The sequence below is a fragment of the Ananas comosus genome, linkage group 8 (assembly GCF_001540865.1).
Source record: "Ananas comosus cultivar F153 linkage group 8, ASM154086v1, whole genome shotgun sequence".
NCBI classification, from domain to species: domain Eukaryota; kingdom Viridiplantae; phylum Streptophyta; class Magnoliopsida; order Poales; family Bromeliaceae; genus Ananas; species Ananas comosus.
This window is the reverse complement of record NC_033628.1, coordinates 2,038,379-2,064,834: the sequence shown is the minus strand read 5'-3', so window position 1 is coordinate 2,064,834 and position 26,456 is coordinate 2,038,379. Positions and strand designations below refer to the sequence as shown.

The window sequence follows — 26,456 nt, the reverse complement described above, 5'->3', positions numbered from 1 at the left end:
TTTGTTTGCTTTGTAAAAATTTTGAGGATAAATTTCAAATCCCATCCCTGTGGTAACTGTGATTTCGCACTTTTTCACTTTAGTACCATATAGTTTCAAGTGTATCAATTTAGTACCCTATGATTTTTTTTTTCTTTTTTCGTCAGCTCCTTTATTAGCATTTTATTAAATTATATACAAAAAATTTCAGATACCCACCTAGGTTTATCGAATATTCACTTAGTATCTTTTAGTTTTAATTTTGTCACTGATTTAACGAAAAAAAATTAGTAAAGAGGATAATGAAAAGAGAAAAATAAAATTACAGGGTACTAAATTGATACGCTTTAAATCGCATAGCATTAAAATAAAAAAATGTGAAACTAAGAGGGTGGCATTTGAAGTTTTTTCAAATTTTTATAACAAGTCTCTTTTTCTTCGGCAATTTCTTTGTGGTGACTAGAACTATCGGATCCAGATCCTTCTCAAATCCAAGCCGTTAATGCCCCAGCCCAGATCCGTTAATCCCACCCGTCCATCTCCCTCTCCCCTATTTACTGCTCCGCCCAAGAGCTTCGTCCTCCTCCCTCCTCCCTCCTCCCTCGAACCCTCTCCCCACGCGCAGAGTCGGTAATCTCTCTCTCTCGCTCTCGCTCTCGCTCTCGCTCGCTGAGAAAAAGTGATACGAATTTTGTTTGGGATTGTGAATTTCTAGTTGGATTTTGAGTCTCGCGGAGAGAAATCAATTATTTTCATGTTTTTTTTGGGAAAATTTCTTATGTATCTGAGTTTTGGCTTTGTTTGAATGATCAATAAGGTTTTTTGCTTAAAAAAGTGATCTTTCTCAGGTTTAGTTTAAACAAATCTGATTTCTATCTCTTTTTCTGGATGGGAATTAAGCTGTGGACACAAAAATGCTATTTACTTACTGTTATTGGCCATATCTCCACTAGTAGTTCGTGAACGTATGCTAGTTAAGAACTTGTATGGAAAATCAGGATCATACTACTTTTTTCCGATGCCGAAGAATTATCAACGCTTATAAGCACTTTGTCACGAAGCAGGATTTTTTGAAGGGGGCTTATTGCGTTTGCGAAGACCGCGAATTTCGCCGCGAATTAGATGGACTTGTAGGCTCTACCTACGACGGCGTAAGTGCTTATGAGACTTTAACATCGGGGGCGAGATGAGTAGAACGAACAGGAGTGCGAATGCTGCTCAGAGAAGTTCTAACGAAGGAACATCAGCCCGCACGAGGCCTTTTAGCTTTGAGGAGATCATGCTACGGCGGGAGAAGAAACTGAGAGCCGCTACCAATGAAAGAGACATTGAGCCGAAGAAACCGTCGAGAAACGGTGACCGAGATAAAGGTAATTCTAGTAATTTAAAGCCCTTGACGGGTGAACAGCGTATGCCCAAGGCGAGGAATGAAGATGCTAAGTTCAAAATGCGTGAAGATAGTCTAAAGGGTAAGAGGAAAGGTGTGCCTCGTTCTGAAGTGCACTTTAAAGGCGAATCCGGCTATACCAAGGCCACTAGGGACAAGGAAAGCAAGAATGGGAAGTTCATGGAGTTGAGAAATGATGAAAGAGAATCCCGAAAGAAACAGAGAAGAGAGACAGCTGAGAGTGAAAACAGAAGGATGGAGAGAGATGGGAAGTCTACAAAAGAGGCAAATAGAAAGACATATGACCATGACGACAAGAGGTATAGGTCCCAGATTGATATGTCGATTCCGAAGAAGCACGGTTCTGGGAAATCACGTGATTCGGACTATATGGAAAGAAATGATCGAAGGAAAGAGCATTCGAAACCCCACTATGAGGAGCTGAGGTCAAATAAGAGACGGTCGGTTTCATTGTCGCCGAGGGCGCAACATAAAGGTTCCTACCATGTGCGTGGTAACGATGAGTCAGCATTTCATTCTTCCAGGGAGAAATTGAGACGGAAATATTCTGAGGGTGATAGTTACAGGACTTCTAAGAATGGCGAGTATGCGAGTGGGCATCATCGGAAACATGAGAGCGGCTTAGGTGGGTACTCTCCGAGGAAAAGAAAAACTGAAGCGACTATTACGGCTCCATCCCCAACTGCTCGTTCTCCAAAGAAAAAGGCTGCCAAGTGGGATCAGCTTCCTGCAGAAGCCGCCCAGCCAAATTTTGGGACTGTGGCTTCTGCATTCCCATTGGCTGCTGATAAACCGCTTGTGACGAGCAGTTCTATTCAAGTCGCACCGGCTACAACAAAACCAGAGACTGCACCTTCGCCTGTTGAGGCTATGTTAAAAAAGGCTTCTGTTGATTCTGTCCAGCTAACACAAGCAACCCGCCCCCTGAGGAGACTTTACATAGAAAATATACCAACATCAACCTCTGAGAGAACATTGATCGACTGTCTTAATGATTTCTTGCTATCCTCTGGTGTGAATCATATCCAAGGAACTAAACCATGCCTTAGTTGTATCGTAAGTGAACAATTTTTCAAATTTACTGTATTTTCTTTCAAGTAGATATTCATACAATCGATGTTTTGTTATTATTTTTGTCGCAGATAAATAAAGAGAAGTGTCAAGCTCTTGTCGAGTTTCTCACACCAGAGGATGCCACAGCGGCTCTTTCTTTTGATGGCAAGTCTCTTTCTGGATCTGCCTTGAAAATAAGGAGGCCCAAAGATTATGTTGAAACAGCAGTAAGATTCTATTCACACATCCTCTTCTTCTTCCCTTTGTGTCTTCTCCTTGATCGTTCCTCATTGACTTTTTAAGTTTCGTTTTTCATTGACTTTTTAAGTTTCGTTTCTTCAGTTACTTTTTAGATGTTACTTATTTGTGACTTTACTCGGCAATTTACTCACTCAATTGTTCCTTTACATACGTTTGCTGGTAAACATGATGGAATTTGTTTTCTCTCCTTCCGTTTTGTTCTCTTATAATCAATTCAAGGGTTTCAAATGATATGTGTGTAGCAGCTTGGTTAAGTTTATATGGGTATTTCTAAAGAGAATGATAAGAAGTTGAACTATATACCTCACCTTAGAGCTACAGTGAGATAGTTGATTACATCTATTAGTTGCCTATGAAGATAGCATTAGAGTGCTTTATTCTGCAGCCTTTTGGCATATATTTTGGATGCTGATAAGCTACATGGCTCGTCTAAAAGGACAAAATTGTAAGATTCTCATATAATATGAGACAGCGGAATATCTAGATCTGGATTACTGTAGGAAATGGCTTGCTATTATATAATGCTGCGTTATATCCAGAATATGGCATTTGCGACATTAAAGCACTTACCCTTTGTTCTGAATTGTATATAGCAATTTGTGTTAGTCTTACCTGGCAAAGCCACTCGTAATTTCAGTAACAAATCTTTTGCAAATCATGATATTCATGTCTATTACTTTCATGTAGCCAGTTGACGTCTTACAATGATAGATGCGCGCCTGTATACATCCATATAAGTCAACTGTATATTTCTTCTTACTGGGAAAAAGAATTATCGAGCCAGATATATTCTAATGGGTTGTCAATATTTGCTGTTTTGTCAATAGGTGTTTTGTAGGGCATTATCAGCTCTTCTTGTCACAATTGGTGGGGGAACAGGATTAAGTATTTATAGAGGAACCAGATGATCATCCTCTCTTTTGTTTTATTAAACACTAAATGGCGTGTCCTAGGATCTTTCTATTCATTAAAGTCCTTATCTTCAAGAAGATCCACCTTCTTTCCATTCTTCTCTTATAGTATATTCTCAAAGAAAGAATCTGATGGATGAACTGCTGAAAGATCAGCTTTTTTCCTAGTGCAGCCTAAATTATGTGTTGAGCAGTTTAATTGCAATTGGAATAGACTCCTAAGGAACAATATTCCAGGTCCTATGTTGATCATCGTCAGAATTTGTGAACACTGGCACTGATGAGTATTTAGTGATGATGTTTTCTCTTTAAATTAATTGTTGCATGCAGTTAGTGACATTTCTATTTGCGTCTATTGCCTGCTTATTTATTAAAGAGCCGTAATACTGGAGAATGTTTAGATTCAAAGCAGAGTAACTGAGTAAGAAGGACTAATTGTTTTGTTTACTAAACTTTGACAAGTTAAATTATGTGTTCTTGCGACTTAATACTTGAACTTGTGTGATGATATTTGAAGCATGGGTTGATTAATAGGTAAAAATTACTCTTGTTGGCCACTAATTGCTGGAAATAAAGCTTTTATTTTTTGTCGTAGCTTGTTGAACAGATATGTGAGCTGAAGTGCTGAACATGTGTTAAGAATTAGATGAATCTCAAGTACCTATTTAGCTATCACTTCAAGTGTGACAAGAAAATTTCAACCAACTAGTGTCTATGTGATTGATTTAGGACAATGTGTTAACCTTTGTGATCTCTTTTATTCAGAAACCTATTTGCAGTGGTCAATATTGTGCCAATCTGCTAAGTCATATTTCTACTTGTGCTATTTGTGCTAGCAGCAAACAAAAATTAGGACAAACATGTTTTTCTTCCACCTAATTGACAATTTTTAAACAAAACTGTCAAATTAGCTGGCATACTACCTTTGTTTGTCAAATTGCTATGTGCTCATTGTTAAATTTCTAATTGTCCTTTGTATTTTGTACCTCAAATTATAGCATTTGTTTTGTCACTGAAGTTTCATATGCTTGTATTCTTTCTTTATTTTGACCTATGTAGTTGAAAACATGATCTATGTTTTGTTACTTTTGTGCTTTATAGTTGGATGGAATTTACTTTATTTCACGTCTGTGCTGCTACGGGATGCAATATAATTATGCTTCAGTTTCTATTTCTCATCTCATTTTCCAGTACCTGCTATTGTTACTGTAAAAATTATTTGATTCTATATTGTTATGTGTTGGTGTTTCTTAAAATCGTTTCGCTCTTTGGTTAACACTTTAACTCCTGGATTTTCTGTTACTGAAGCAAGATGGTACTTGTATGGCTGGAAAAAAAACATGTAAAATCCATAGATGAAAAAGGGATAAGATGGCTCATCTATGTTAGTTTTATTATTGCGTCTTGCCTTCTTTTATTACTAAGAGTGCAATTTTAAGACAAAAATATGATGCCACGATGAATGCTTTATAGTTTTTTCTGCAAGATCTACTACATGCTAGGATCAATGTTCTCAAAAGTACCTGCTTACTTGTAGATCTGTATACTGAAATTTTCCATTATATTCCTAAGAGCAGCTATATTTCAGTTTTACTAGAATTGGATAAAATCTTATCTGACGGGCATGTTGGAATCTCTTCTAAATAGGGTATTTTAATTGGGTGTGTCATAATTCACATTCAGGATCGTGACAAAGCGAGGACTTTATAGAGCAGAGTTCCAGGTGTAGTGCAACATTGATGTGATGCTACTTATTTCAGATGTGATTTTTGGTGATTAATCTGTTGGAGAGCTGTCCTTTCTGCTGACTCATTCTGTGGTGCTTGTTTTAAGTATATGGCAAAGTACCATGGCTCAACCGCAGGTTGTATGTTATCTCAAGAATAGAGTAATAGCATTGCTGGGAACTTTGCATGCTAGACCTTTTGAACAAGAAAGAAGCATACCTTTTTTCCATTTTACAAAAGCATGATGTGGATTTTTTTTTTTTTTTTTTGGGTGAAAAGACCTAGAATCTATTATTTGCTAGAAAGTAGGCATTCCTTTAGTGTTTTGTATATCTGCCACCGTGTCTTAAAAAAACTCTGGCTCTGCAATCACATTTTCAATTCATACATAACCATTCCATTGCAGCAGTAAGTAGCATAAATATAATTGAAAAATTACTCAAACGTTTTCTCTTCCATATCATGAAATAGTGGTGTTCTATATTATTGCATGTAGATGGAGGATTTTATTTGAGATTTGAGAACTGTCCATTGGTTCTTTTCTTGTAGCTGATATGAATGTGCAGAATTTTTATTCTGACAGCATTTTCTGAGGCAATAACAATGCAACTTTTCTCATTGTGCTCTTCCTAATGAAAGGACAGTTCTCTAAATAGTGGGCACTCATATATACTTAAAAGAAAGAGTCAGGCCAGTAAATCAAATGCACCAAATGCTACATATTGATGAATATTCATTCTGTTTATATTAATTTATTTTAGACAATGAAGTTGTAATTAGCTAAATTGTTGCGTGCTTTTTAATTGGTTTTTGCAATCAGATGAAACATTAATGGCTTTTGGACCGTTTTCACTAATTTAACATGATTAATGCAGCCTAATGTATCTACAAAATGAAATCTTCCATAAGCAGACTTAAGACGATAGTTGTTTAAAAATAATATTGAATTAGTATTGTGCTGAGAATCAACCTTGTTTTTTAGTTTTTTCGGATTTGAATGTAGACTTTTCGCTTCAGCAAATCAGGTATCTTCTTTGTAGGTTGAACTATACACAAGCAAGTTGATTTGTGTTAATACGGTAGAAGAAAGAATCAAATTACATCACATATGACTGGAGAAGGCTTGTTCTGGTTTATTGCAGCAACTATCTGAAAATCTGATATCAATTGTATTTGTTATGCGTCCTCTGTTTGATCTACTTGTGTGAGAATGCAAATAAATTTTTCTTAGTTCTGTTTTCATTACTGTACTAATTTTTCCTTCAATGCTGATGAGAAAGTTATGCAAAAGATTTAGTCTTTCATCCCACCTGTGGGTTTGGGCCACTCTGGTTTTTATAAGATACTTAATGCTATGTAGTTTTGAATTTTGATAATGTTAGCTTGAAAAATGGTCCTGGGTGATGACCCAAATGCAATCTTTGGTTTGTATTTGCACTCTGACCTTTGTTTGTGCTGCCATCCCATCTTCTCATCGACCCCTATCTTTCTGGATGGAGAAATGAACATGATTACTGATAGTATACGCTACTTGCTGAGACTGAGTCTTCTTGTTGAATCTTTGTGTGAGTTAATCGTTCTGAGTTATATAATACCAATTTCTGGATGGAGAAATGAACATGACTAATGACTATTGATAGTATATACTACTTGCTGAGTCTTCTTGTTGAATCTTTGTGTGTGAGTTAATCGTTCTGAGTTATATAATATCAATTTCTGGATGGAGAAATGAACATGACTAATGACTAATGACTATCAATTTCTGAGTTATATAATATCAACACTAAATACCTGGTTTTCAGATAGCTTTATTTCCCTGCAGAGTGCAGCTCCAGAGAAATCAGTAGAAGAGGTAAAAGCAATAACTGATGTAGTGAAGGACTCACCCCACAAGGTACTAGCTTCAGTGGTGTGTCAATTGCTTTTAGCTGATTCACATTACGTTCATCTATGTGCTGGCTCACTAAAATTTGAATTAGATTTTTTATCACATTTATTCCTACATGCAGTAGCTGATTCTCGTCATCTGCTATTTTTCTGATGATTTGGATGCATTTACTTGTAATTTTGGCCATGTAAGGGCTTAGATTTGACTTAGATTTGGCCTTGTAAGGACTTAGTTGATTTTGGTGGCATTACGACTTCATCACAGTGAAAAACGAAAAAGGAAAAGGAAAAAAAAGAAAAATGGGGAACAAATACCATACAGCCAATTCTCAGTATCAAAGTCTCATCAAAGATTCCAATTAATATTTGCTTCCATTGCTCTTAGCTGAAGAAACTATAGCTCATGCCAGGTTTTGTGAACTGGAATTTCAAAGTCCTCAACTCCCTGAAAGAAAATGGATGAAGTTGTTCGTTTCGGAAGCATTACGCTTAACGTCTCATAGTTCGGTCAAAATAAGCACTCTCTTGTCATGCTATACATCCAATTAAATATTAGGCTGGCTAAATTTAAGTTGAAGTGTATTACACATGAAATGGCTGAACTAGGATTTTTCACAGAATAAGAGTACAGTTTTCGAGAATAATTCATTATATTCACACACTTCTGAACTTACACTTAATTTTGTTTGCAGATTTTTTCTAGCTTTGTTTGCCATCTTAGCATGTAATCGAGTTCTGTCCTAACTCCTAAGGTTTCCCGGGAGGGTTTACTTGCAATGTTCTATTAATCTGATTCTCTTTTGACTTTAAAAAGAAAAATAGTTCCATGCTTTTGAAGTTTTCTAGTTCGCACGCTCGCATTTGCATGATTTTGTCTGATATCTTTTCAACTGTTGCAGATCTTTGTCGCTGGGATATCTAAAGCACTTTCGTCTGAGATGGTAAGTCCTTCCAAGATTATTGTATATGATTTCTTTCCCACTCACACTTCTGATCAATACAGTAGTATATGAATTACCCAGAACCTATCTGAAAATTGTTCCCTGTTATTACAGCTCATGGAAATAGTTAGTGCCTTTGGGCCATTGGGTGCATTCCGCTTTGAGTATAATGAAGAACTTGATGGACCGTGCGCATTTTTAGAGGTATAGAATGCCGAGTACTGCTTGTTGTCTCTCTCTGTCATATATGTTTTATTTTGCTAACTAGCCACTAATTGAAAATAATGATACAGTACATCGATCACTCTTCTACTTTAAAGGCTTGTGCTGGATTAAACGGGATGAAGCTGGGAGGATGCATTCTAACGGTAGTTCAAGCTCTTCCTGATGCTCCTGAGGAGGTATTACCACATACTCAATTGTATATTTTTATCACCTTATGTGTTTTTCTTTTTTTTTGGCTAATTACAAATTTAGTCCTGCATGTGTGATCCCAATTTTAAACAAAACTGCATTGTCAAATACACTAACCATAGGACTTACTGTTACGTGGAATAAATTTCAAGGACTAAATTGTCTAATTTGAGGCTTTGAGAACATAATTGGAATCATAAATTCATGGACTAAATTTGTATTATTACCCCCCCTCCTCTTCTATTAAAGCTGATGTTTTCTCATCGAAGCGTGAACTATTACTTGGTTTCTCAGGGAAATAACAAGGCTTCTTTATTTTATGGTATCCCTATGCATGCCAGACCCCTTCTTGCTGAATCAACAAAAGTCCTGCAGCTAAAAAATGTGGTATACTCCCCCCCCCCACAACACAAAAAACCCTTCTCTTGTAGTCAATATTACAACTCTCAGATTATAACACGTTTTCTTCGTTCAATTGTCTGATAACTTCTTATTGGCTTCTATTTAGTTTTATGGAGAAGAGTTTTTGCTGTTATCAAAAACTGAGCTGGAGGAAACATTGGAAGATATACGTATAGAGTGTGCAAGGTGCCTGAAATACCCTAAAGTTCATTCTGTCCCTCATTTATACCAAATTATGATAACTTATATCTTAAATTGAAATTTGCAGGTTTGGAACAGTAAAATCGGTTAATGTAGTAAGGCATAGTTGCGACAGTGCCACTGAAGCTGTCAAAAAAAAGCCAAATAGTGAATCTGGGAGTGAAGGCTTAATCCTTAATCAAAATAAAGATATACTTAAACCTACTAGCACTAAAGAAATTAAAGACGAAGTTGACAATTCCGAAGATGCAAGATACAACGATAAGATGCTTGTTCAGAAACTTGCGAAAAAAGAACTACATGAGAAGTCTTCAGGAGACGAACATACTAATTTAGCTGAGAGTATGGATGCTAAAACAGAAGAAACTGGATTAGCAGTAAGCGCTGTATCTGAAATCCCGACAAAAGAGGATAAAGAAGATGGCAACACCATAGCAGTAGAGAATTCCAATTCTAACCTTGCTGCAGTGGATGAAACAGAGCAAAGGAAGGAAGATGTTGAGGCCATCTCTTCACGACGACCCAAATTCAACCAGTGTGGTATAGACGAAGTGGATGCAGTAAATATAGCAGAGGGTTGTTCAAGCCATGAACTTGACATCTTTGAACCTGGGTCTGTTCTCGTGGAGTTCATGCGGGAAGAGGCGACGGGCATGGCTGCGCGCTGTTTGCATGGGCGGCTTTACGGGGAGCGGGTTGTGTCAGTTGGTTATGTGCCGCATGATGTCTATTTGGCAAGATTTCCGAGGTGAATATCGGTGTGCTGATATTTTTGATGGGGTTTCTAGAGGGGGCTTAAGAGCTGTAAACTGCACGAAATGCACTGTTCGGTGTGTGTGGTTTTGATTCGAGCGTAGTATTTATGTTTGTATCTGACTAACTAGGTAGGATGTTTCTTTAGAACTAAACCCGCTCCACAACAACACAAAAAAGAAAAATTCATACTTGTTCTGTTTAATTATATTAGAATATGTTCTCAGGCATGGTAGTCACTGTAATTGATTGGGACTTTAAGTGAGATTTTATTGGTTAAGAGAATATTAGAATGAATCATTGGAATGAACGAAACAAAGAGTGTAGTTGTTAAACTCGTGTGATTTACATTGTAGCTTGTGCTCTTTCCAGGGTTTATGAGCTTTTGTAGAGATGTTATTTGTTTTATTTGTTTGTTGTGTCGAATTTCTTTGGTCATTATTTGTTAAGCTAAAATGTAGAAATCGCTCTATAAATTATCTGCTTCCCCATTAACAAAGCAGATTGAAAAAAGTAAATAGGAGAATACAATAATATTCTTTCTATAATTCCAATTGTTATAAATAATTGACTAGAAGTAATATAAAGAAAATTACAGAAAATATATAAAAAATAAAATTACTTCGTTTGAATTAATCATTTTGCTCCAACTGTATAATTTTACAAGATATTAACATGAAACATGAAAAAGATTCAAAAAACATTAACATGAAATGTGAAACACTAAAACAACACCAGTTCCCAGTCATTGAACTGCATTAAAGCTGTAGCAGCCACAAAAAGGAATATAAATCTGATTTCTCCAGTGCAAAACTTATCTCCATTATTCGCATGCGATGAACCGACGCGACAGCATCTCCGTTATTCGACGGCACAAATGACACGAGAGTTTCAAGGCATGGTTCACAAAGGAATTAGGGCAATGGGGTCTCTAGCAATGAATACAAAGGTTGCAATACTTTACAGAAGAAAAACCTTCATCCCTGTAGGTGGCTACCTCAATGGTCAAGAAGGATAGAAGTCGACAAAATATAGCAAGATAGGCCTCATCAGGTTACAATTTTGGCTCTTTTTGTTCCTATTCTGCTTTTTTAAACTCAAATTATATGCAACTGAATGTGCCGGCAAATGGCAGATTGTTTGCATTCTGTACATTTATAGGATTAGTTTGGCAACCCAACCAAACAGAAAAAAAGAGAACTGACTGGTAACTTGTTTGTTTCTGAGTTCGCAAGTTAATCAACAGTAACAAGATCAGATATGTTCCGTATGCCGGCTCATTCAACTGCACAGGATTTGAGTTGAAAAAACTCAGTAACAAAATGAGGCCTGTAGGTTCTAATTCAGTCACTACAGGGGGAGTGTTAGAGGGAAGAAAAGAAAAGAAGAAGAAGAAAAAGGTAGGGACACTACTTCTCCTGATCTTTTGAGAAAGCTATAATTTATAAGCTTTACATAAGGCTAAATCATTTTACTCATTCTCAGAGGTGTAAAATATCTTACAGAATATTTTCCCCGCTACGCACGGAAGTCATCTGAACGGCTCAACAGGCGCAGTCTCTTCGAGAAGAGCAGCAGCTTGAAAGCACTCGGCGGCTTCACGTGCTGATCTAGCACCTTCGGCTTCATAAAGCAGACCTAAATTAAACCACGCTGCATGGTTCGTCCTGTCCAGCTGCAGAGCTCGAGTTAAAAAGCACCTCACGGTGGATAACGGCCGGTCGCCGAGCTGTCGCAGAACAATAGCCGTGGATACCAGGCTTGGAACGTGCGCAGGTTCTACGTCCAGCGCTTTAGTATATGCCCCAAAAGCTTCTTTTGAAAGACCTTTCTTTTCATACAGCTGCCCTGAAATATCGCTAACATTATTAACATTTGAACATAAATACAGTATAAAGGACAACAAAAAATTATTAAAGAAACAAATAACGTGCCCGTAGCCTTTCAAGCTATATCTTTTTATAGGAAAAACAATCAAATTTAGATAAAATTGTATGCTGCAATCGCTTAAGTGGACAGCAACATATTACCAGACCTAAGCAAAAATTACAGGGCCCACGCCGCCTGGCCTGCCCAGGCCATTTTTTTCTGGGCTGGTCAGCCCAGACTGAGACTTCAGGGGCCAATTTGCATCTTGATAACATAAACCATGAAAAATCCGGAGGCAAGTCTGGTTTTTCAATTTCTTTCGTCGACCCGCTCAGCTCATTTCTGGTGGACTGGGTTTCAAATAGTTCATACATGTTCACGGCCAACCAGATTCAACGAGGCCCAAAAGGTGGCCTGTCTCATACTCGCTCAAGCACAGGAGCAATCAAGAAATCCATATAATCGAGTAGCTTTCATTCCTCAGCTCACTTATTAGATCCAAGAAAGCACTGAATGACATTCTAAGATTGTCGACTCAAGATCATTACGAGCTTCAGTTTAATCCTCAAATAATACTATCTTCGTGCCTACTAACTTCTCTATAATCTCATGCTCAAAGATTTCCCAGGAAGCTTGTCTAAGATTAGGTGTACTGATAAAAGAAAACAAAACGACTATATTATGAGGCATAATCATACACAAATCAAGAAAAAAGACCAGACAGTTTTACAGCAAATAAATAAAACAATATCATCATTCTGTAATTCATATTTCTGGATTCTTACAATGAAGAAAGGACTCAAAAATACAATTCAAGCGAAGCATTAATCGTTCTTTCCTTGTGGGCTTAATTATGTTAAAATATCTGACAACTTAGGCAACTCAACCCATAAATGAGATACTAATAACAATAAAGCAAGAACTTTACCTGTAGCATGACAGCTTAATGCCGAATAAGGACTAATAGCCTTTAGCTTGGAGAGACAAGCCTCTGCATCCCTCCACTGTGACATGCTTAAGTAAACATGAGCTAGATCATACCATGTCTCTATTTCCAGACTTCTGTCGTTCTTTTGACCCTGTAGCCAATGACATGAAAGGTAAGCAACAGAGACCGGAACTACAGGTTTTAAATCATCCGTTTACATATATACACCTGGTAAAAATATGAATTCTCATTTATAGCCCTTGTAGTGTAGTTTCTTACACAACTATCCTTAAGTTAAAGGTGCCCATATTTTTGAGAGAAGTTGGTTTTCTACTAGATTTTTCTCGTTTTTTTAACTGTCTATATATATATATATATATATATATATATATATATATATATATATATATATATATAGAACTAGGCTACTATACTATCAGTAGCACGNTACTGATCTTACTCTAAATAGTGAAAAGAATTTTCTATAAAATTTTCATCGCATTTGGATTGTTTTACACTGTTAAACTCACAAACACACCACATCGACCATTAAAATTGTCAATTTTGAAATCTTTTGATCACTAGTCAAATGATGTCGAAAAAATCTGAAATTTAGTTTCCAAATACTTTCAATAGTGTAGATCAAGTCTAACGGAGCCGATCGTCGATTTGGAAGCCGCATCATCGAAAACAACTTGGTAGCACGGAGCGCTCCGTGCTACCGATAGCATAGCAGCCGGACTCTATATATATATGACAAATCAAGTTTTCAAATGGTATATATAAATTTTCAGATTTTGCAGGGAGACATTATTACAGATAATTCTCACAGATGTACATATTTGAATATCTGCTTATTCCGAAAGAAACATCATAGGACGAAGATTTAGCACTTTACACTAAAGAGCAAATTATCCTATTAGATTGTCTACGTGAAGGAGGACTTCACTAAACAAAGTTGATGAAAAAAATTCAAACCTTCAAAAACTGCATCCCCGCACCAAAGTTTTTAGTCTTAAGCTGAATAATGGCAAGAAGCTGCATATACGTCCCGACTGCATTCTTCAATTTCCCCTGCGCAATCTGAATTTTTGCTTTAGTCCTTAAGAGCTCTCCTTGGCTCCACTTTCCAGTCTGATCTATAGCAGCATTAATTACAGCCTCAGCATCAAGAAACCGTTTCTGCGCACTGAATATTCGACCCAACAGAACCCACCCCCGTATGTTTGACCCGGCCTCTAAGCGCAGAAGCTGCTTTGCATAGCTAAGTGCAGCATCTAACTTCCTCTGTTCAGCATTTTCCAGACTGAGATTATATATTACCCTATAATCTTTCCCACGCATTTTCTTTTCTGCTTTTTCTAGCGCCTCGAGGGCTTCACACTGCAGAGAAACCCTTTCTGAATCAGAAAAACAGCTTCTAGCTCGAGCTGAAAGAGAAATCCCAAGTAGAGAACTCGCTACACTTTCCATATGATCACAGCCTCGATTCAAATTGGCAAGAGCCCTGCGTGCAAAGGAGACACCTTCTTCTGCAAAACTGCTTTTCTCGCCACAAATTTTTGAAGCTAGCAACAGTGCTTTTAGACAATCCGGCTCCTCTCTGTCTTTCAGTAGCATTTTCAGCAAGTTCAAAGCAGTTACATCGTCATCCTCCCCCATGTAGCACAATGCAAGAGTATATAGTTGTTCTGTCTTATCCAACACACCAGGTAATAATTCTTCGACCTGGCTTGCTAGAGATTTCAGCTGTCCAGAAACAGATAGTGCAAAACTGAGATGTTGAATAACGGTTGGATCCCACTCAACCCTCTTGAGGGTGAATTTCCTTAGCAGAATCATCAAAAGAAGAATGGCTTCTTCCAAATTGTTTCTTGGTATAAAGGAACTGTCCGTTTGAGAGCGAAGGTCTGGTGGACTTGCCTCACAACCTCCATACAGAAGAAATATAGCAAATTCTTTTTGTATTCTTGCAACGGTCTCTGCTTCGAGATTCCAGTGACTAAGAAGTGCCCTTCGATATGAAGAAATGGCTTCATGTGGATAACCCGCTAATGTCCATAGCTCAGGGAGCAATTCGACTGCCTTGGCAACTATTTCCTGTAATTTTGAATCGATGCCATGGTTTCCACGCAAGCCTTCAGGTAATGCAGGCTCCACAGTATCCAATATAATATTGCATTCTTGGGCAGCTTCTGTGAGGGGAAAAAAGGAAAAAGATAAAAAAAATTTAAGCATGAATCAGCATTTGAGCAAGTATTTAGAGGCTAATTATTCTAACCATGTATTTTGACAAAGATTAAACACATCATATAAGAAAAGAAAATTGTCAGGGGATAAGTGGACTAATCAAAGTTGAAGAGAGGATGAAGAGAAAGTGAAGAGAGTTTGTTGGCAATCCAACAACAAAGATTCTTACAACAAATAGACATGATAGTGAAATCAAAATGCAAAAAAAGATTATATATTTGCATACAGAACCAGCAAGAAAGGACACATCCTAACTTCATAAAAATTCCAGAAAAAGAAAAAAGGAGTGCCATTTCAGTCATAGATCTGCTACATGAGCATAGCATAGCAAGAAAGAACCTACAAAGATCTACTTAAAGGGCAATAAGCTTTATAACGAAGTTATAAAACCCACTTAAAATAACCATGAACAAAAGTACATGGAATCCAAACATCTACCAAACATATACACAACTCAAAGAATTTGAAAGAATAACCAGCTCAGTCACACAAAACAAACCCAAAAAAAAAACCTGCTGTTTTAACTTTTTACCTTTGAATCTTCCAAGATCACGAAGAGCTTTCGCTTTAAGAAATATAGCCTCGATGAGTAAACTAACAGCATGCAAGGACATCGGCTGTCCATCATCACGTGAACGAACCTTCCTGCGACCTTTTCTTCTAGTTATAGACATTTTTATCTTAGGAGCAAGGGCAGAAAAGTCTATTCCATCAAATACACGAAGGGCTGCTTCTATATTCCCTCTCTGGTATTCTAGCCTCCCAAGCAAGGCCCTAGCTTCCTGCAAAGTGGCAAACTCACATGAATCAGAAATACCATAGGACCTAGTGTTGTAGCTCATCAATTTAGATGATTACTTAATAAAAAAATTAAAACATCTTTTCTACCTCATTCTATTTGTAGGTGGTTAAGTGATTAGAACCAAAATTCACTACACAAAGGCAAAGCTCATAAAATTAGCCTCTAGAAGCCTAATGCCCACTAGACTGGTCATGAAGTGGTAGTCTCAAAAAACAAAAAATAACATAGAAGAACATGTACAGAATAGCAAAGAAGAAAAATTAGAGGAAACAAAAGCCATATGTTCCTTCTCTTTCATTTAGTCTTTGATTTCCTTTCAATCTAGGAGCACCTGGGACAAACCATGGTAAACAAGGGAATGAAGCTTTACCTAGGCTTAGAAAAAAGTCAATACTAGCAAGCTCCTCAAGAGGGAACTTTCTGGAAACATACAAAATTCCAGACCAGAGACCTCGCATAAGAATTAAGACTAATAGCTTATACAAATCTCAAGTGACCCGAATGAAAAAATCACCAATGCTTCTAATTCTATCTCCAAATCTTCCAGGATATGATCATCAGGATAAAATGCTTTCAAAGACCATCAAATTCATAGTTTTTATTACAATCAAACATTAGCAATGTGAAAATACCGCTCTACTTCGATTGCACTTAAAAAATAGACAAGAGCCCATTCTTTATAGCTGCCAATTACGAAGAAATATTTAGGGTGTTTGGCCGTGCGGAGCCGCACAACATCTTTTGGAGAGAAGCTCCTTGCTTTGCATGGTTGCATGCCGAGAAAGAGCGTGCACGACCGCACGGCCAAACACTCCATTATTTTCCCTAATTCACCATTCATTGCTCCAATATATAATATTAATTTTGAAAAAAGGAATTGAGAAAGAAGGACCAACCTCGTAATTAAGGCAAACACCCTCGCGAAGTGATGATTCAGCTTCCTCTATACTGCAATTGTCAAACCGCCGCTCACCCTCGCCATTTTGAGAAGACCATTTACTGGTCGAACAGTCCTTTGTGGTTTGAGAATTAGCAGATTGAATCATCTCATTCGCCCTAAACTGCTCCCCTGAACAAAAGCACTTCATTGTCATCTGTACAATCGGTTTAAGGAAGCTTCTCTCGCCCTTCCTCCATTTCCTACCCTTCATCCTGCTCCATCATAGATAATTTTTCTGGTTATCAGACGACCGCTCTAACATGATAAAATTACGGAAAACAGAATAAAGGAAAGACCTTAATCGAAGATTAAACTTTAGAAAACTTCATCGAGTACTCTCACCTTCTAAAACTTCAAGAAAATTCAAGAAATTATGTATCTATTTCCTGATAAAACACTGAAATATATCGGATCAGAAAGAGTGTCGCAACCAAGGAAGCAAAACAAAACGCCACTGCCGATTATAGAAATAAAACATCAGAATTCTCAGAAGCCAATCCTCCTCTACCCCACAAAACCAACAAAGCAAGAAGTGAAAAAGCAAAATTATCATCATGCAGGAAAGATCATATAAGATGAGAAGATTATGATTTATTTGATTCAAATCCTTTGCATATCACAAGCAAAATTGCATAGGCTAAAAACAAAGTTCCCAATTTCATTACTAAAAATCTAACAAAATGCCCCCTTCAATCAATCAAATTGGAAAGGGAAAAAAATAATAGAAATAAAAATCTTTCATTTAAATATGCCGAGTATCCTATGACGCAAGCAAAGAACATAAAACAGAGATGAGAAATATCATTGAAACAATAAGAATTACACCTGAAAACAGTTGATTGCAATTTACCAATACCTCTCAAAAAGAAAAATCCCTTACGAAAACAATCCCTCCCCACTCCACACTCCTCTCGATGATTCCGGATGATACGAACCGTAACCCTAAAGAAAGCCCCCAAAGCACGAAAGCGAAAGGGGAACTCACCAGATTCTCCCCGAATCGGATTAAAATCTGACCCTATCCAATCCCACCACGTCCAAATTTAACGCAGATTCCTTAACCCAGCATTTAAAAAAGATAAAAGCGAAAGAAACCGCCACAAAAAGCATCAAAAGAGGGCGGGGTTACTTCTTTAAAGAACGCACCTTCTCCATAATCCTCTGTCTCGTATCCGATGCAATTCACACAGAAAAATCCGATTTTTTGATCGTTTTGAGCCTCTAAACCCCTCAAATGGGGGGGAAATCCGACCAAGAACACGAAAGAGGGGGTCAAAAGAGATCTTTCTCGGTGTACAATCGCCGAATTTTAGGGTTTCGCGGAGCAATTCGGTGGAAATCGCTCGCGCGAACAAATCGAACCTAAATAAATTAATTAATGTCGGGTTTAAAAAAAAAAAACAAAAACAAAATTTCAAATACTGAATTGGAGAGGGGGATAAATGATTATCTTCCGAAGCAAGCGCGAGGTATCTCCGACCGTTGGACCCTCGATCAACCAATCTCGACCGTCCAAATTTGAACAGTCATTATAGCGACAATAAAAGAAAAAAAAAAACAAAAGAGTCAAANGTCCAATTTGAAAGGTCAGCAACGGCTCAGCATTGCCACGTGGCACCTTCAGATGCGTGGATTCTCGATGACACAGTATATTGGACGATCCCCACCGTCCATCCCAGAGCTGAAACGCTTCTAAAACCGATAAAATCTATCCACCGTTGGATTGCCACAAAAGTTCGAGATCACCGCCATGTTTGGACGAACGGTTAAAACCCTCTCTACAGAGAAAAAGTCAATGTAATAAATTTTGTATAATAATATAATGATAAACAAAAGTGTAAAAATTTTAAGTTATTTTTGAATTATTTATTTTAATAATTTTATAGCTACGAAAAATAAAATATACTAATTAAATCCGTAAAGATAAACGACGTATTTAAATTTTAAAATCAAAATGTCGTTGACTGACTCATATCAAACAAATTATAAAGTTTGGTAGCAAAATTAAAATTTAAATGCGTTTGAGTTCGATTTCAGGGTGGCTCGAAATTAATTTCAAGCAAGAATGGCTCGAAAATGGTTTTCTTATTTTTTTCAACTTTTCGGGCGAATTTCAAGTCATGTTTGCGTTCCTCTCAAAATATGTTTGATTCGAGCCAGCTCATTTATGGCTCAAAATTCTTTTTTCCTTCTTTATGTTTTTTAATCAAGCGAAGGCCTGCGCATTCTCGAATTGAAATTATTTTTGAGCAAAATAATTTAGCTCATTTTATGCGTGAAACTAACTTTGAATGAGCCAATGTCGAACCTATTTCGAGTCGAACACGAGCTGGCTCGCGAATCACCTTCTTCTCGACCGCTCAATGGCGAGCATCTCCCTCAATTGGGCCGGCCCAATTACTAATGGGCCATGTTGCCTCCTTGGACCGGGTCTATGGGCTTAAATTACAATAATTTCAAAAAATTTAACCAACTAAGGCCTATAGAAGATCCTATATTTGCTTAATCCGCATATATACTTATTAATTAGCATTTAATTACAGTGAGTGATGATGATAAAATACAAAATTTTCATTTAATCGGAAAAATAAACATTCGGTGAGCTGGGTCTACGGCTCTGGTAGACCCATTTTGGTGGGTGGGTCGTCAAGAAAAGATATTCTCTGTAACAGATATTCTACGTAAAATTTGTATCAATACAATCACATAAAAACTACGCGAGTTTATAGCTAAAAGTCTAATTATTCAAATTTAAAGAATGATGAAGAAAACATTTGTTTATGGAGTTTGTATCTAAGGTGGAAATATTTGGGCAGTTTTTACTTGGTAAAAACATACAGAACTTATCAGAATTACAGACTACTTTGAATTGACGATCCGATGTTTCAAAATTTTATTTTACTATTTCATCTTTTCAATATGTTCGATTTAACTTCAAATTTCAAGCTAACTTTTTACTTTAATGAATTTATAGTTGCGAAATACGAACTAAACTTGTAAAAAGATAAGTGATGCATTGAAATTCTGAAGTTGGAGTAGTGTCGACTGATTGAAATCAAATAAATTGAAAGATTAGATAGTAAAACTAAATTTTGAAAGGTCGGACAGTCGAATCAAAATGGTAGATAGTTTAAGTAAGTTTTGTACGTTTTATCTTTTTATATATTTTTTGTATATAAAATAATTGTTACAGTAAAAACTTACCTCCATAGAATGTTCCAATATCAGATCTTTGTCTCATGATTTTGGGGTTTAATTTAGAGTTTTTTTTTCCCCCCTTTTTTGTATGTTTTGTTTGTGTTCTTTGTGGGCCTTAGTTACCTTTTCTTGTCATATAAGTTTGATTTGGGGACCATAGCTTGTGGATCAAATATTATATCCTTCTTTTTATTTGTTTATGAATGAAATGCTTGATCTTAAAGTTCATAAAAAGTAGTTCAATATTGGCCAGGATACATCAATGTGGAAACTAACTGAGTCTACAATATTAAGATAATATTCTTTGAGAATATGAGATTTTAAAAATATCAGAAGCTTCACATTATGCATAGACAAATTTTTTTATTTATTACTAATTAGTTTGCAATGCATCTGCGGTGGATGTTGGTTAGTTAATAAGATGAATTGATCTTTTTACCCCTCTTTAATTAACACTTATAAAATGAACACTACTTTAAGAGTAACAAACTAGAGGAATATATATATATATATATATATATATATATGAAAATATTAGAACTTTAGCAGAAATAATATATGAAAGTTGAATTTTATATGAATACATTTGTAATTCACTATATTTGCAGAAAATCTGTATAAAATTAACCTGATATTATATGATATATATACTCTGAAAAGCAAAAGTTCGAACTCCTGACCTTTAAAATGTTGAAAGAAAAATTCGAATCCTTGAGTTCCTAAATAACATTCCTTTAGCAGTATACTCACGGGATACAATCGTTACTCATGCGTCTTATTACGCTGTTTGGATTGGGTACAAGAGGGTGAATTACACCCCCCCACCCTCGTATCCCAAACAGAATTTTTGGGGTGGAACAGCTGTTTGGATTGGTAGCAGAGGGGAGATAAAGGGTTACCCCCCCCTTCTTGTACCCAACAGGATTTTGAGTGTTCCCACCTATACCGGTACAACCGGGTATAGGGTGGAACACTTGAAATTTCTAAAATTTATAATTTATAATTTTAAATTATAAAATTTAAAGTTTAAATTTAAATTTGATATTTTTAATTTTAATTTTAAATTGATATTTTAAGTTTCAAATTTAAATTCAATATTTTATCTTTCATATTTAAATTCGGTCTTAATTTAAAATTAGATATTTAAAATTAAAATTTTGAAATAAAATTTAAATCTAATTTCAAAATTATTAATTTAAAAGTTAAAATTTTCAAATTAAAATTTGAGTTTAAAAATTAAAATTAATTATAGAGGTAATATCATTATTTCTATTTATAACTAAACTATATCCACTTTATACTTTTCATCCAAACAATTTTTCTAGTTCAACTTATAACTCACATTTTTATCTAAACAAAAAATACACTTGTTTCTACAAAATCATATTGTAGCCTATCCCGATGTAACTATTCTTACTTATATTCGAACCAAACGAAGCCATATAAGAATAGCGTAAGAAAAAAAAAAAAAAAAAAAAAAAAAAAAAAAAAAAAATTACAGTGTGGGGGTGAGAGCACCCGCAGCGCAAGGAGACGGCGCACGCAACTCTAAGATTCGCGGCTTCACTGCTTTCACTTTTCTAGCGCATGCTTCTTTTTTTTTTTTTTTTTTTTTTGAAAACTTCAAATATCACTTTTATAATTTTACACTTTCTCACTCCAGTACTATGTGATTTAAAATGTATCAATTTAGCACCATGTAATTTTATTTTTATCTTTTTATTATCGATTCCACTAATTTTTTTCGTTAAGCCAGTGACAAAGTTAAAACTAAATGGTACTAAAGTTAATATTCGATAAATCTAGGTGGGGTATCTGAAATTTTTTTATATATTATTTAATAAAATATTAACGAATAAACTGATGAAAGGATAAAAATGAAACCACATGCAAGACGTTAACTTGATACACTTTAAAGCATAGGATACTAAAGTGAGAACGTGCGAAATCACATCGGTGATATTTTAGGTTTATCCTTTTTTTATATTCTAATTCGTTATAATTTTTTATTTTTATTTTTTAAATTATTATAATTAAGTTCTGCAATCTAATTTAGCTGATTGAGTGTGACTTTGTTATTAGTGTGGTAGGAATATTTTATTGTAATGATTGTTGACGCGACAATAATATATGATATTAAATCTATAATATATCAGCAACACATCATTTTTTAATGATTCTAAGTTTGGGGACTAAAATGTCACACGACTTATAGTTTGAGAGCAAAAAGTATTCATTCTCGCAATTTTTTTGTAAAACACTTGTTTTATATAATTTAAAACATAGATCAAAAGATTTTTTGCTTGTTGTTCAAATTGGTTAGTTTGTAATGCACCCAGTCCAATATATAAAAAATGACAACCTATTTAAAATATTTTAGAAGTTAAAAAAAAAAATTTACGATAATAAAACTTTACCCTTTCTTTAGTTACGGGATATTTGATTCGACGATCTGTTTTGCCAAATATAATTTACACAATTATAATTTTACGATATATACACTATTTGACTAGTAGGTTATCTAGTGCCAAACTCATCTTATATTAAAAATTACTAATCATTAAACTATTTAAATATTAGACAAATAACAACGATAAAATTATTAAATTTGGTTCCTAAAAATTTCAACTTTATTTTTATTTTCACTCCCTATCAATCATACAAAGAAATATTAATGCAGCAAATTTGGTGCCAATTAAGTGTTTATAACAAATTTAAATTTAAACTATCAAACTCTTATGTGTATGTGAAGTGCAAAAATAAACTTGATATCCAAACACCACTTTGACGAGTAAACTCAATAGCTATGTTGAATACATATAAAATAGGATAAACTTCAAATACCACTCCTGTGGTTTCGCAGTTTCTCACTTTAGTATCATGTGGTTTAAGATGTATCAAATTAGTATCTTGTGGCTTCATTTTTATCTTTTCGTCAGCTTTTTCGTTAATATCTCGTTAAATTATATACAAAAAACTTCAGACATTCTATCTAAGTTTATCAAATATTCACTTTAGTACCATTTAGTTTTAACTTTGTCATTGATTTAACGAAAAAAATTAGTGAAATCGATAATAAAAAATAAAAATGAAATCGCGGGATACTAAATTGATATAATTTAAACCACAGAATACTAGAGTGAGAAAGTGTGAAACACAGGAATAATATTTAAAATTTTTTCTATAAAATATTGTAATATTAAGCAGGAGATTCTAAATTCGAGTTTTAGTCGGACCCCAAACTTAATTTAAGCTCAGACTATGAAATGTCTGATAATTTAAGCTTTTAGAGAAAGTAGTGATGTGTTGATGCAATACTAAATTTTTTTAAATTTTTTTTTCAAATTTTTTTTTTTGGAGAGAAAAATAGCATGCTACCCGTTTTGTTTATTTTTTTGAAATAAGCTCAACTAAAAATGTGAAACAATTAGGCTTCGAACTTGGGACCTCAATACCAACCACAAAGTTCTTTTGCTACTTGCGCTAGGAATGGTCGGTAATTTTTTTTTCAAAGTCAAAATGCATGCAATAATGTGGCTTCTTCAAATTGAGAGTTGAGACTCCCAATAAAATATTCTTCTGCCTCCTAGAGGACAACAGCACATGGATATGCCTTCTACTGTTCCATCTCTGACTCATTGCTAGAAAAAAAAAAAAAGAAAAAAGAAAAAAAGAAAAAAAAAAGTGACTTTACTTAATTTTGCCTTTGAAGTTAGATCTCCTCTCTCTCTCTCTCTCTCTCTCTCTCCATGAGAAATTATTGCCTGCACCAAGTGCGTTCATATATTTCGTGCACTGTACATAATATTTGATAGGGTTAATTGTATACAAATTCTCGCAAACATAGTGAATTGCAGATATATTTCTGTAAAGTTCAACTTTCATAAGTTATTCCTATAAAAGTCATAATATTTTCATATATGTTCATGCCGTTAGAATCCGTTTAAAAAGTTTAGTTAACTATAGGTTGAATACTTTACTCTGGTTAATTTGTGACATTTTTATTCCTCTTATATTATACTGCTATAACTTTTAAAGAAAAAAATTTATGATGACAAAATTGAAAATATAAACGGTGTTTTAACGGATCTCTAACGGTAACAAATCAGAGGGACATATATGAAAACATTAGGATTTTTTACATGAATAATTTATAAAAGTTGAACTTTATATAAATATATTTGTAATTTATTATGTTGGGGAGAACCTATAGGTAATTAACCCTATTTGATAAGTAATTAATATTTCTACAATATTAAAAATATTTAACTGTATATATATAGAAAGTCTCTTCTTTTTGTCCTTTTAATTAAGTTACTTTCAAATTCCTAACTTTAAGACACATAAAAATTCTATATTCCGAAATTCAACCAACTCAATTTTAAATTAAATGAACAAGCACAGATTTAAACCCCTGACCTCCCAAAGAGCGTTCTAGATTTTTTTAAAAAAAATGCTTAAAGTGTCGTAAAATATTTTATACAAGTTATCGTTTCGTTCATCTAGAAATATGAAACAATTAAATTTCGACCTTGAAATTTAGCCAATTACGCTACGCACAGTCAGCCGAGAAAATTAAAATTTAATTTTAAAGCATCAACAATATAAATTTAAAAGAGTAAATTTCTTACTCTTGTGGTTTCGCACTTTCTCACTTTAGTACCATGTGATTTAAAACTGTATCAAGTTAGTTTCCCTGTGGTTTAATTTTTATCTTTTCGTCAGCTTTTTCGCTAATATTTCGTTAAATTATATACAAAAAAACTTCATATATCTTATCTAGGTTTATCGAATATTCACTTTAGTACCCTTTAGTTTTAACTTTATTACTAATTTAACGAAAAAAATTAGTGGAATCGATAATAAAAAGAGAAAATGCGAAACCACAGAAATAATATTTGAAGTTTACCCTGAACCATTTAAAAATGTGTTATATATATATATATATATACTAGTTGAATGTACGTGCAAATGCACGTAACAATTATTATAATTTATTTCAAATCAATATAAATTTGTAATTTATATATATCCAAAATTTTACAATAAAAATTATATTTATAAATTAATGTGTTATATTTTATTAGAAAATATTTATAATATCCTACCGTGTTCTTTTATTTATATACATCGAACATTTTTATATACTTTTTGATTTTTGATGAATCAAATTTAAATATGTGTTTTAAACTAAAAGCATCAAAATTTAATTCACATTTAATTTAAAATTTAAAATTTAATTTTGATCCACTGTAATAAAAAAATTAATTATTAATTCAAATTTGATATCTAAAAATTAAATTTAATTTATAATTTAAACTCAAATTTTAATTTTAATGTAAAATAGATTAATAGAAATGCTATTTTTTAACAAATTGATCATAACCGTTTGTTTTAATTTGAGATATTTTTTAACAAATTGATTATAATCGTTCATAGGATTGAATTATAGATTGATTATAATTGTTCTTATTTGAGATATTTTTTTAAACATATTGATCATAACCATTTATAGGGAATAGAGTTTTATATATAGTATAAATTTAATAGATTGATTATAACCGTTCGTTTTTATTTAACATATTTTTAACAAATAAATCATAATCATTCGTAGAAAATATTATTTTACATTCAATAGATTGATCATAACCGTTAATTTTTATTTGAGATATTTTAACAAATTAATCATAATTATTCATAAGAAATATTATTTTATTTTTTTTTGGATTTTGTCTGTAATTGTCGGAATTTTTATACGCTTTTATATATAGTATAAATATAGATATAGATATATGTGGATAAGGTGCATGCAATAATGTTGTTGTTGGTTTTTCATGCATGTGAGATTTTGATGACCTCATAAGATTCATCCGTGAAGAGCCCCGGATTGGAAAAGTGCTTTTGCTCGGAGAGGAGATTCCTTTGTTGCTTCCCTACGCAGCTCTCCTTTTGTTTGAACACGATGCCCACGAGTGAGATTGGGAATTGTGAAAGTTATTTTTCTTTTTTTAATAATTTTTTTCTTTTTTTTTTCTTTTTTTTTTTTAAAAAAAAAACATGGGTTGTTTGCTTTCCATAGCTAGATGGCTAGATAGCAAGCTAGCTATTTCTGGGTGCGCATAAATTTCTTGTTGCGCAAGTTTGTGGTTTTGACTCATTTGAAACTCATGTGCATGTTTTCGCATAATAGGAAACACACACAAAATGAAATAAAATAAAATAAATGAAACACTAGTAAGTCCTGTGGATATGGAAATGTTATTACTATATACAGTTCGGTCAATACTTTGAAACATTTTTACTCAAATGTCACTACAACGTTTAATTTATCTCTCAACCCGACTATACAAAAATCATCATGCTTGGCGAGATACGAAAGTTTAGCAAAAGCTACAACCCTGAAAGCTTAACTACTAGTCGAGGTAACCTGAACTAGATCTTATAGAATTTGTAGATCTTTTATTTAAAATACTAAAAAACTATAGTAAACAGATCACTAGCTTGACAGAGTTTTAGTTATTAATATATATAT

At 34.4% G+C, this 26,456-nt stretch overlaps 2 protein-coding genes across 7 annotated transcripts; one reads left to right on the top strand and one right to left on the bottom strand.

Annotated features, from left to right (window-relative positions):
* Window positions 506-10,323, top strand: LOC109714441 (splicing factor U2af large subunit B). The gene is made up of 10 exons (XM_020239073.1): window positions 506-609; window positions 1,044-2,443; window positions 2,530-2,667; window positions 7,162-7,233; window positions 8,126-8,167; window positions 8,282-8,371; window positions 8,461-8,568; window positions 8,876-8,968; window positions 9,090-9,169; window positions 9,252-10,323. Exons 2-10 carry the CDS (start codon window positions 1,166-1,168, stop codon window positions 9,934-9,936), a joined length of 2,586 nt encoding a protein of 861 aa, XP_020094662.1. The 5' UTR covers window positions 506-609; window positions 1,044-1,165; the 3' UTR covers window positions 9,937-10,323.
* Window positions 10,544-18,130, bottom strand: LOC109714442 (protein NPGR2-like). Of its 6 annotated transcripts, none has more exons than XM_020239074.1 (6): window positions 17,873-18,130; window positions 16,683-16,938; window positions 15,517-15,766; window positions 13,713-14,929; window positions 12,735-12,885; window positions 10,544-11,785 (listed from the first exon to the last, which is right to left on the bottom strand). In XM_020239074.1, exons 2-6 carry the CDS (start codon window positions 16,935-16,937, stop codon window positions 11,469-11,471), a joined length of 2,190 nt encoding a protein of 729 aa, XP_020094663.1. In that variant the 5' UTR covers window position 16,938; window positions 17,873-18,130; the 3' UTR covers window positions 10,544-11,468. The 6 variants fall into 6 exon arrangements, with proteins under 6 accessions (XP_020094663.1, XP_020094666.1, XP_020094665.1 ...); XM_020239077.1 differs by lacking the exon at window positions 17,873-18,130 and adding an exon at window positions 17,583-17,703; XM_020239076.1 differs by lacking the exon at window positions 17,873-18,130 and adding an exon at window positions 17,552-17,654.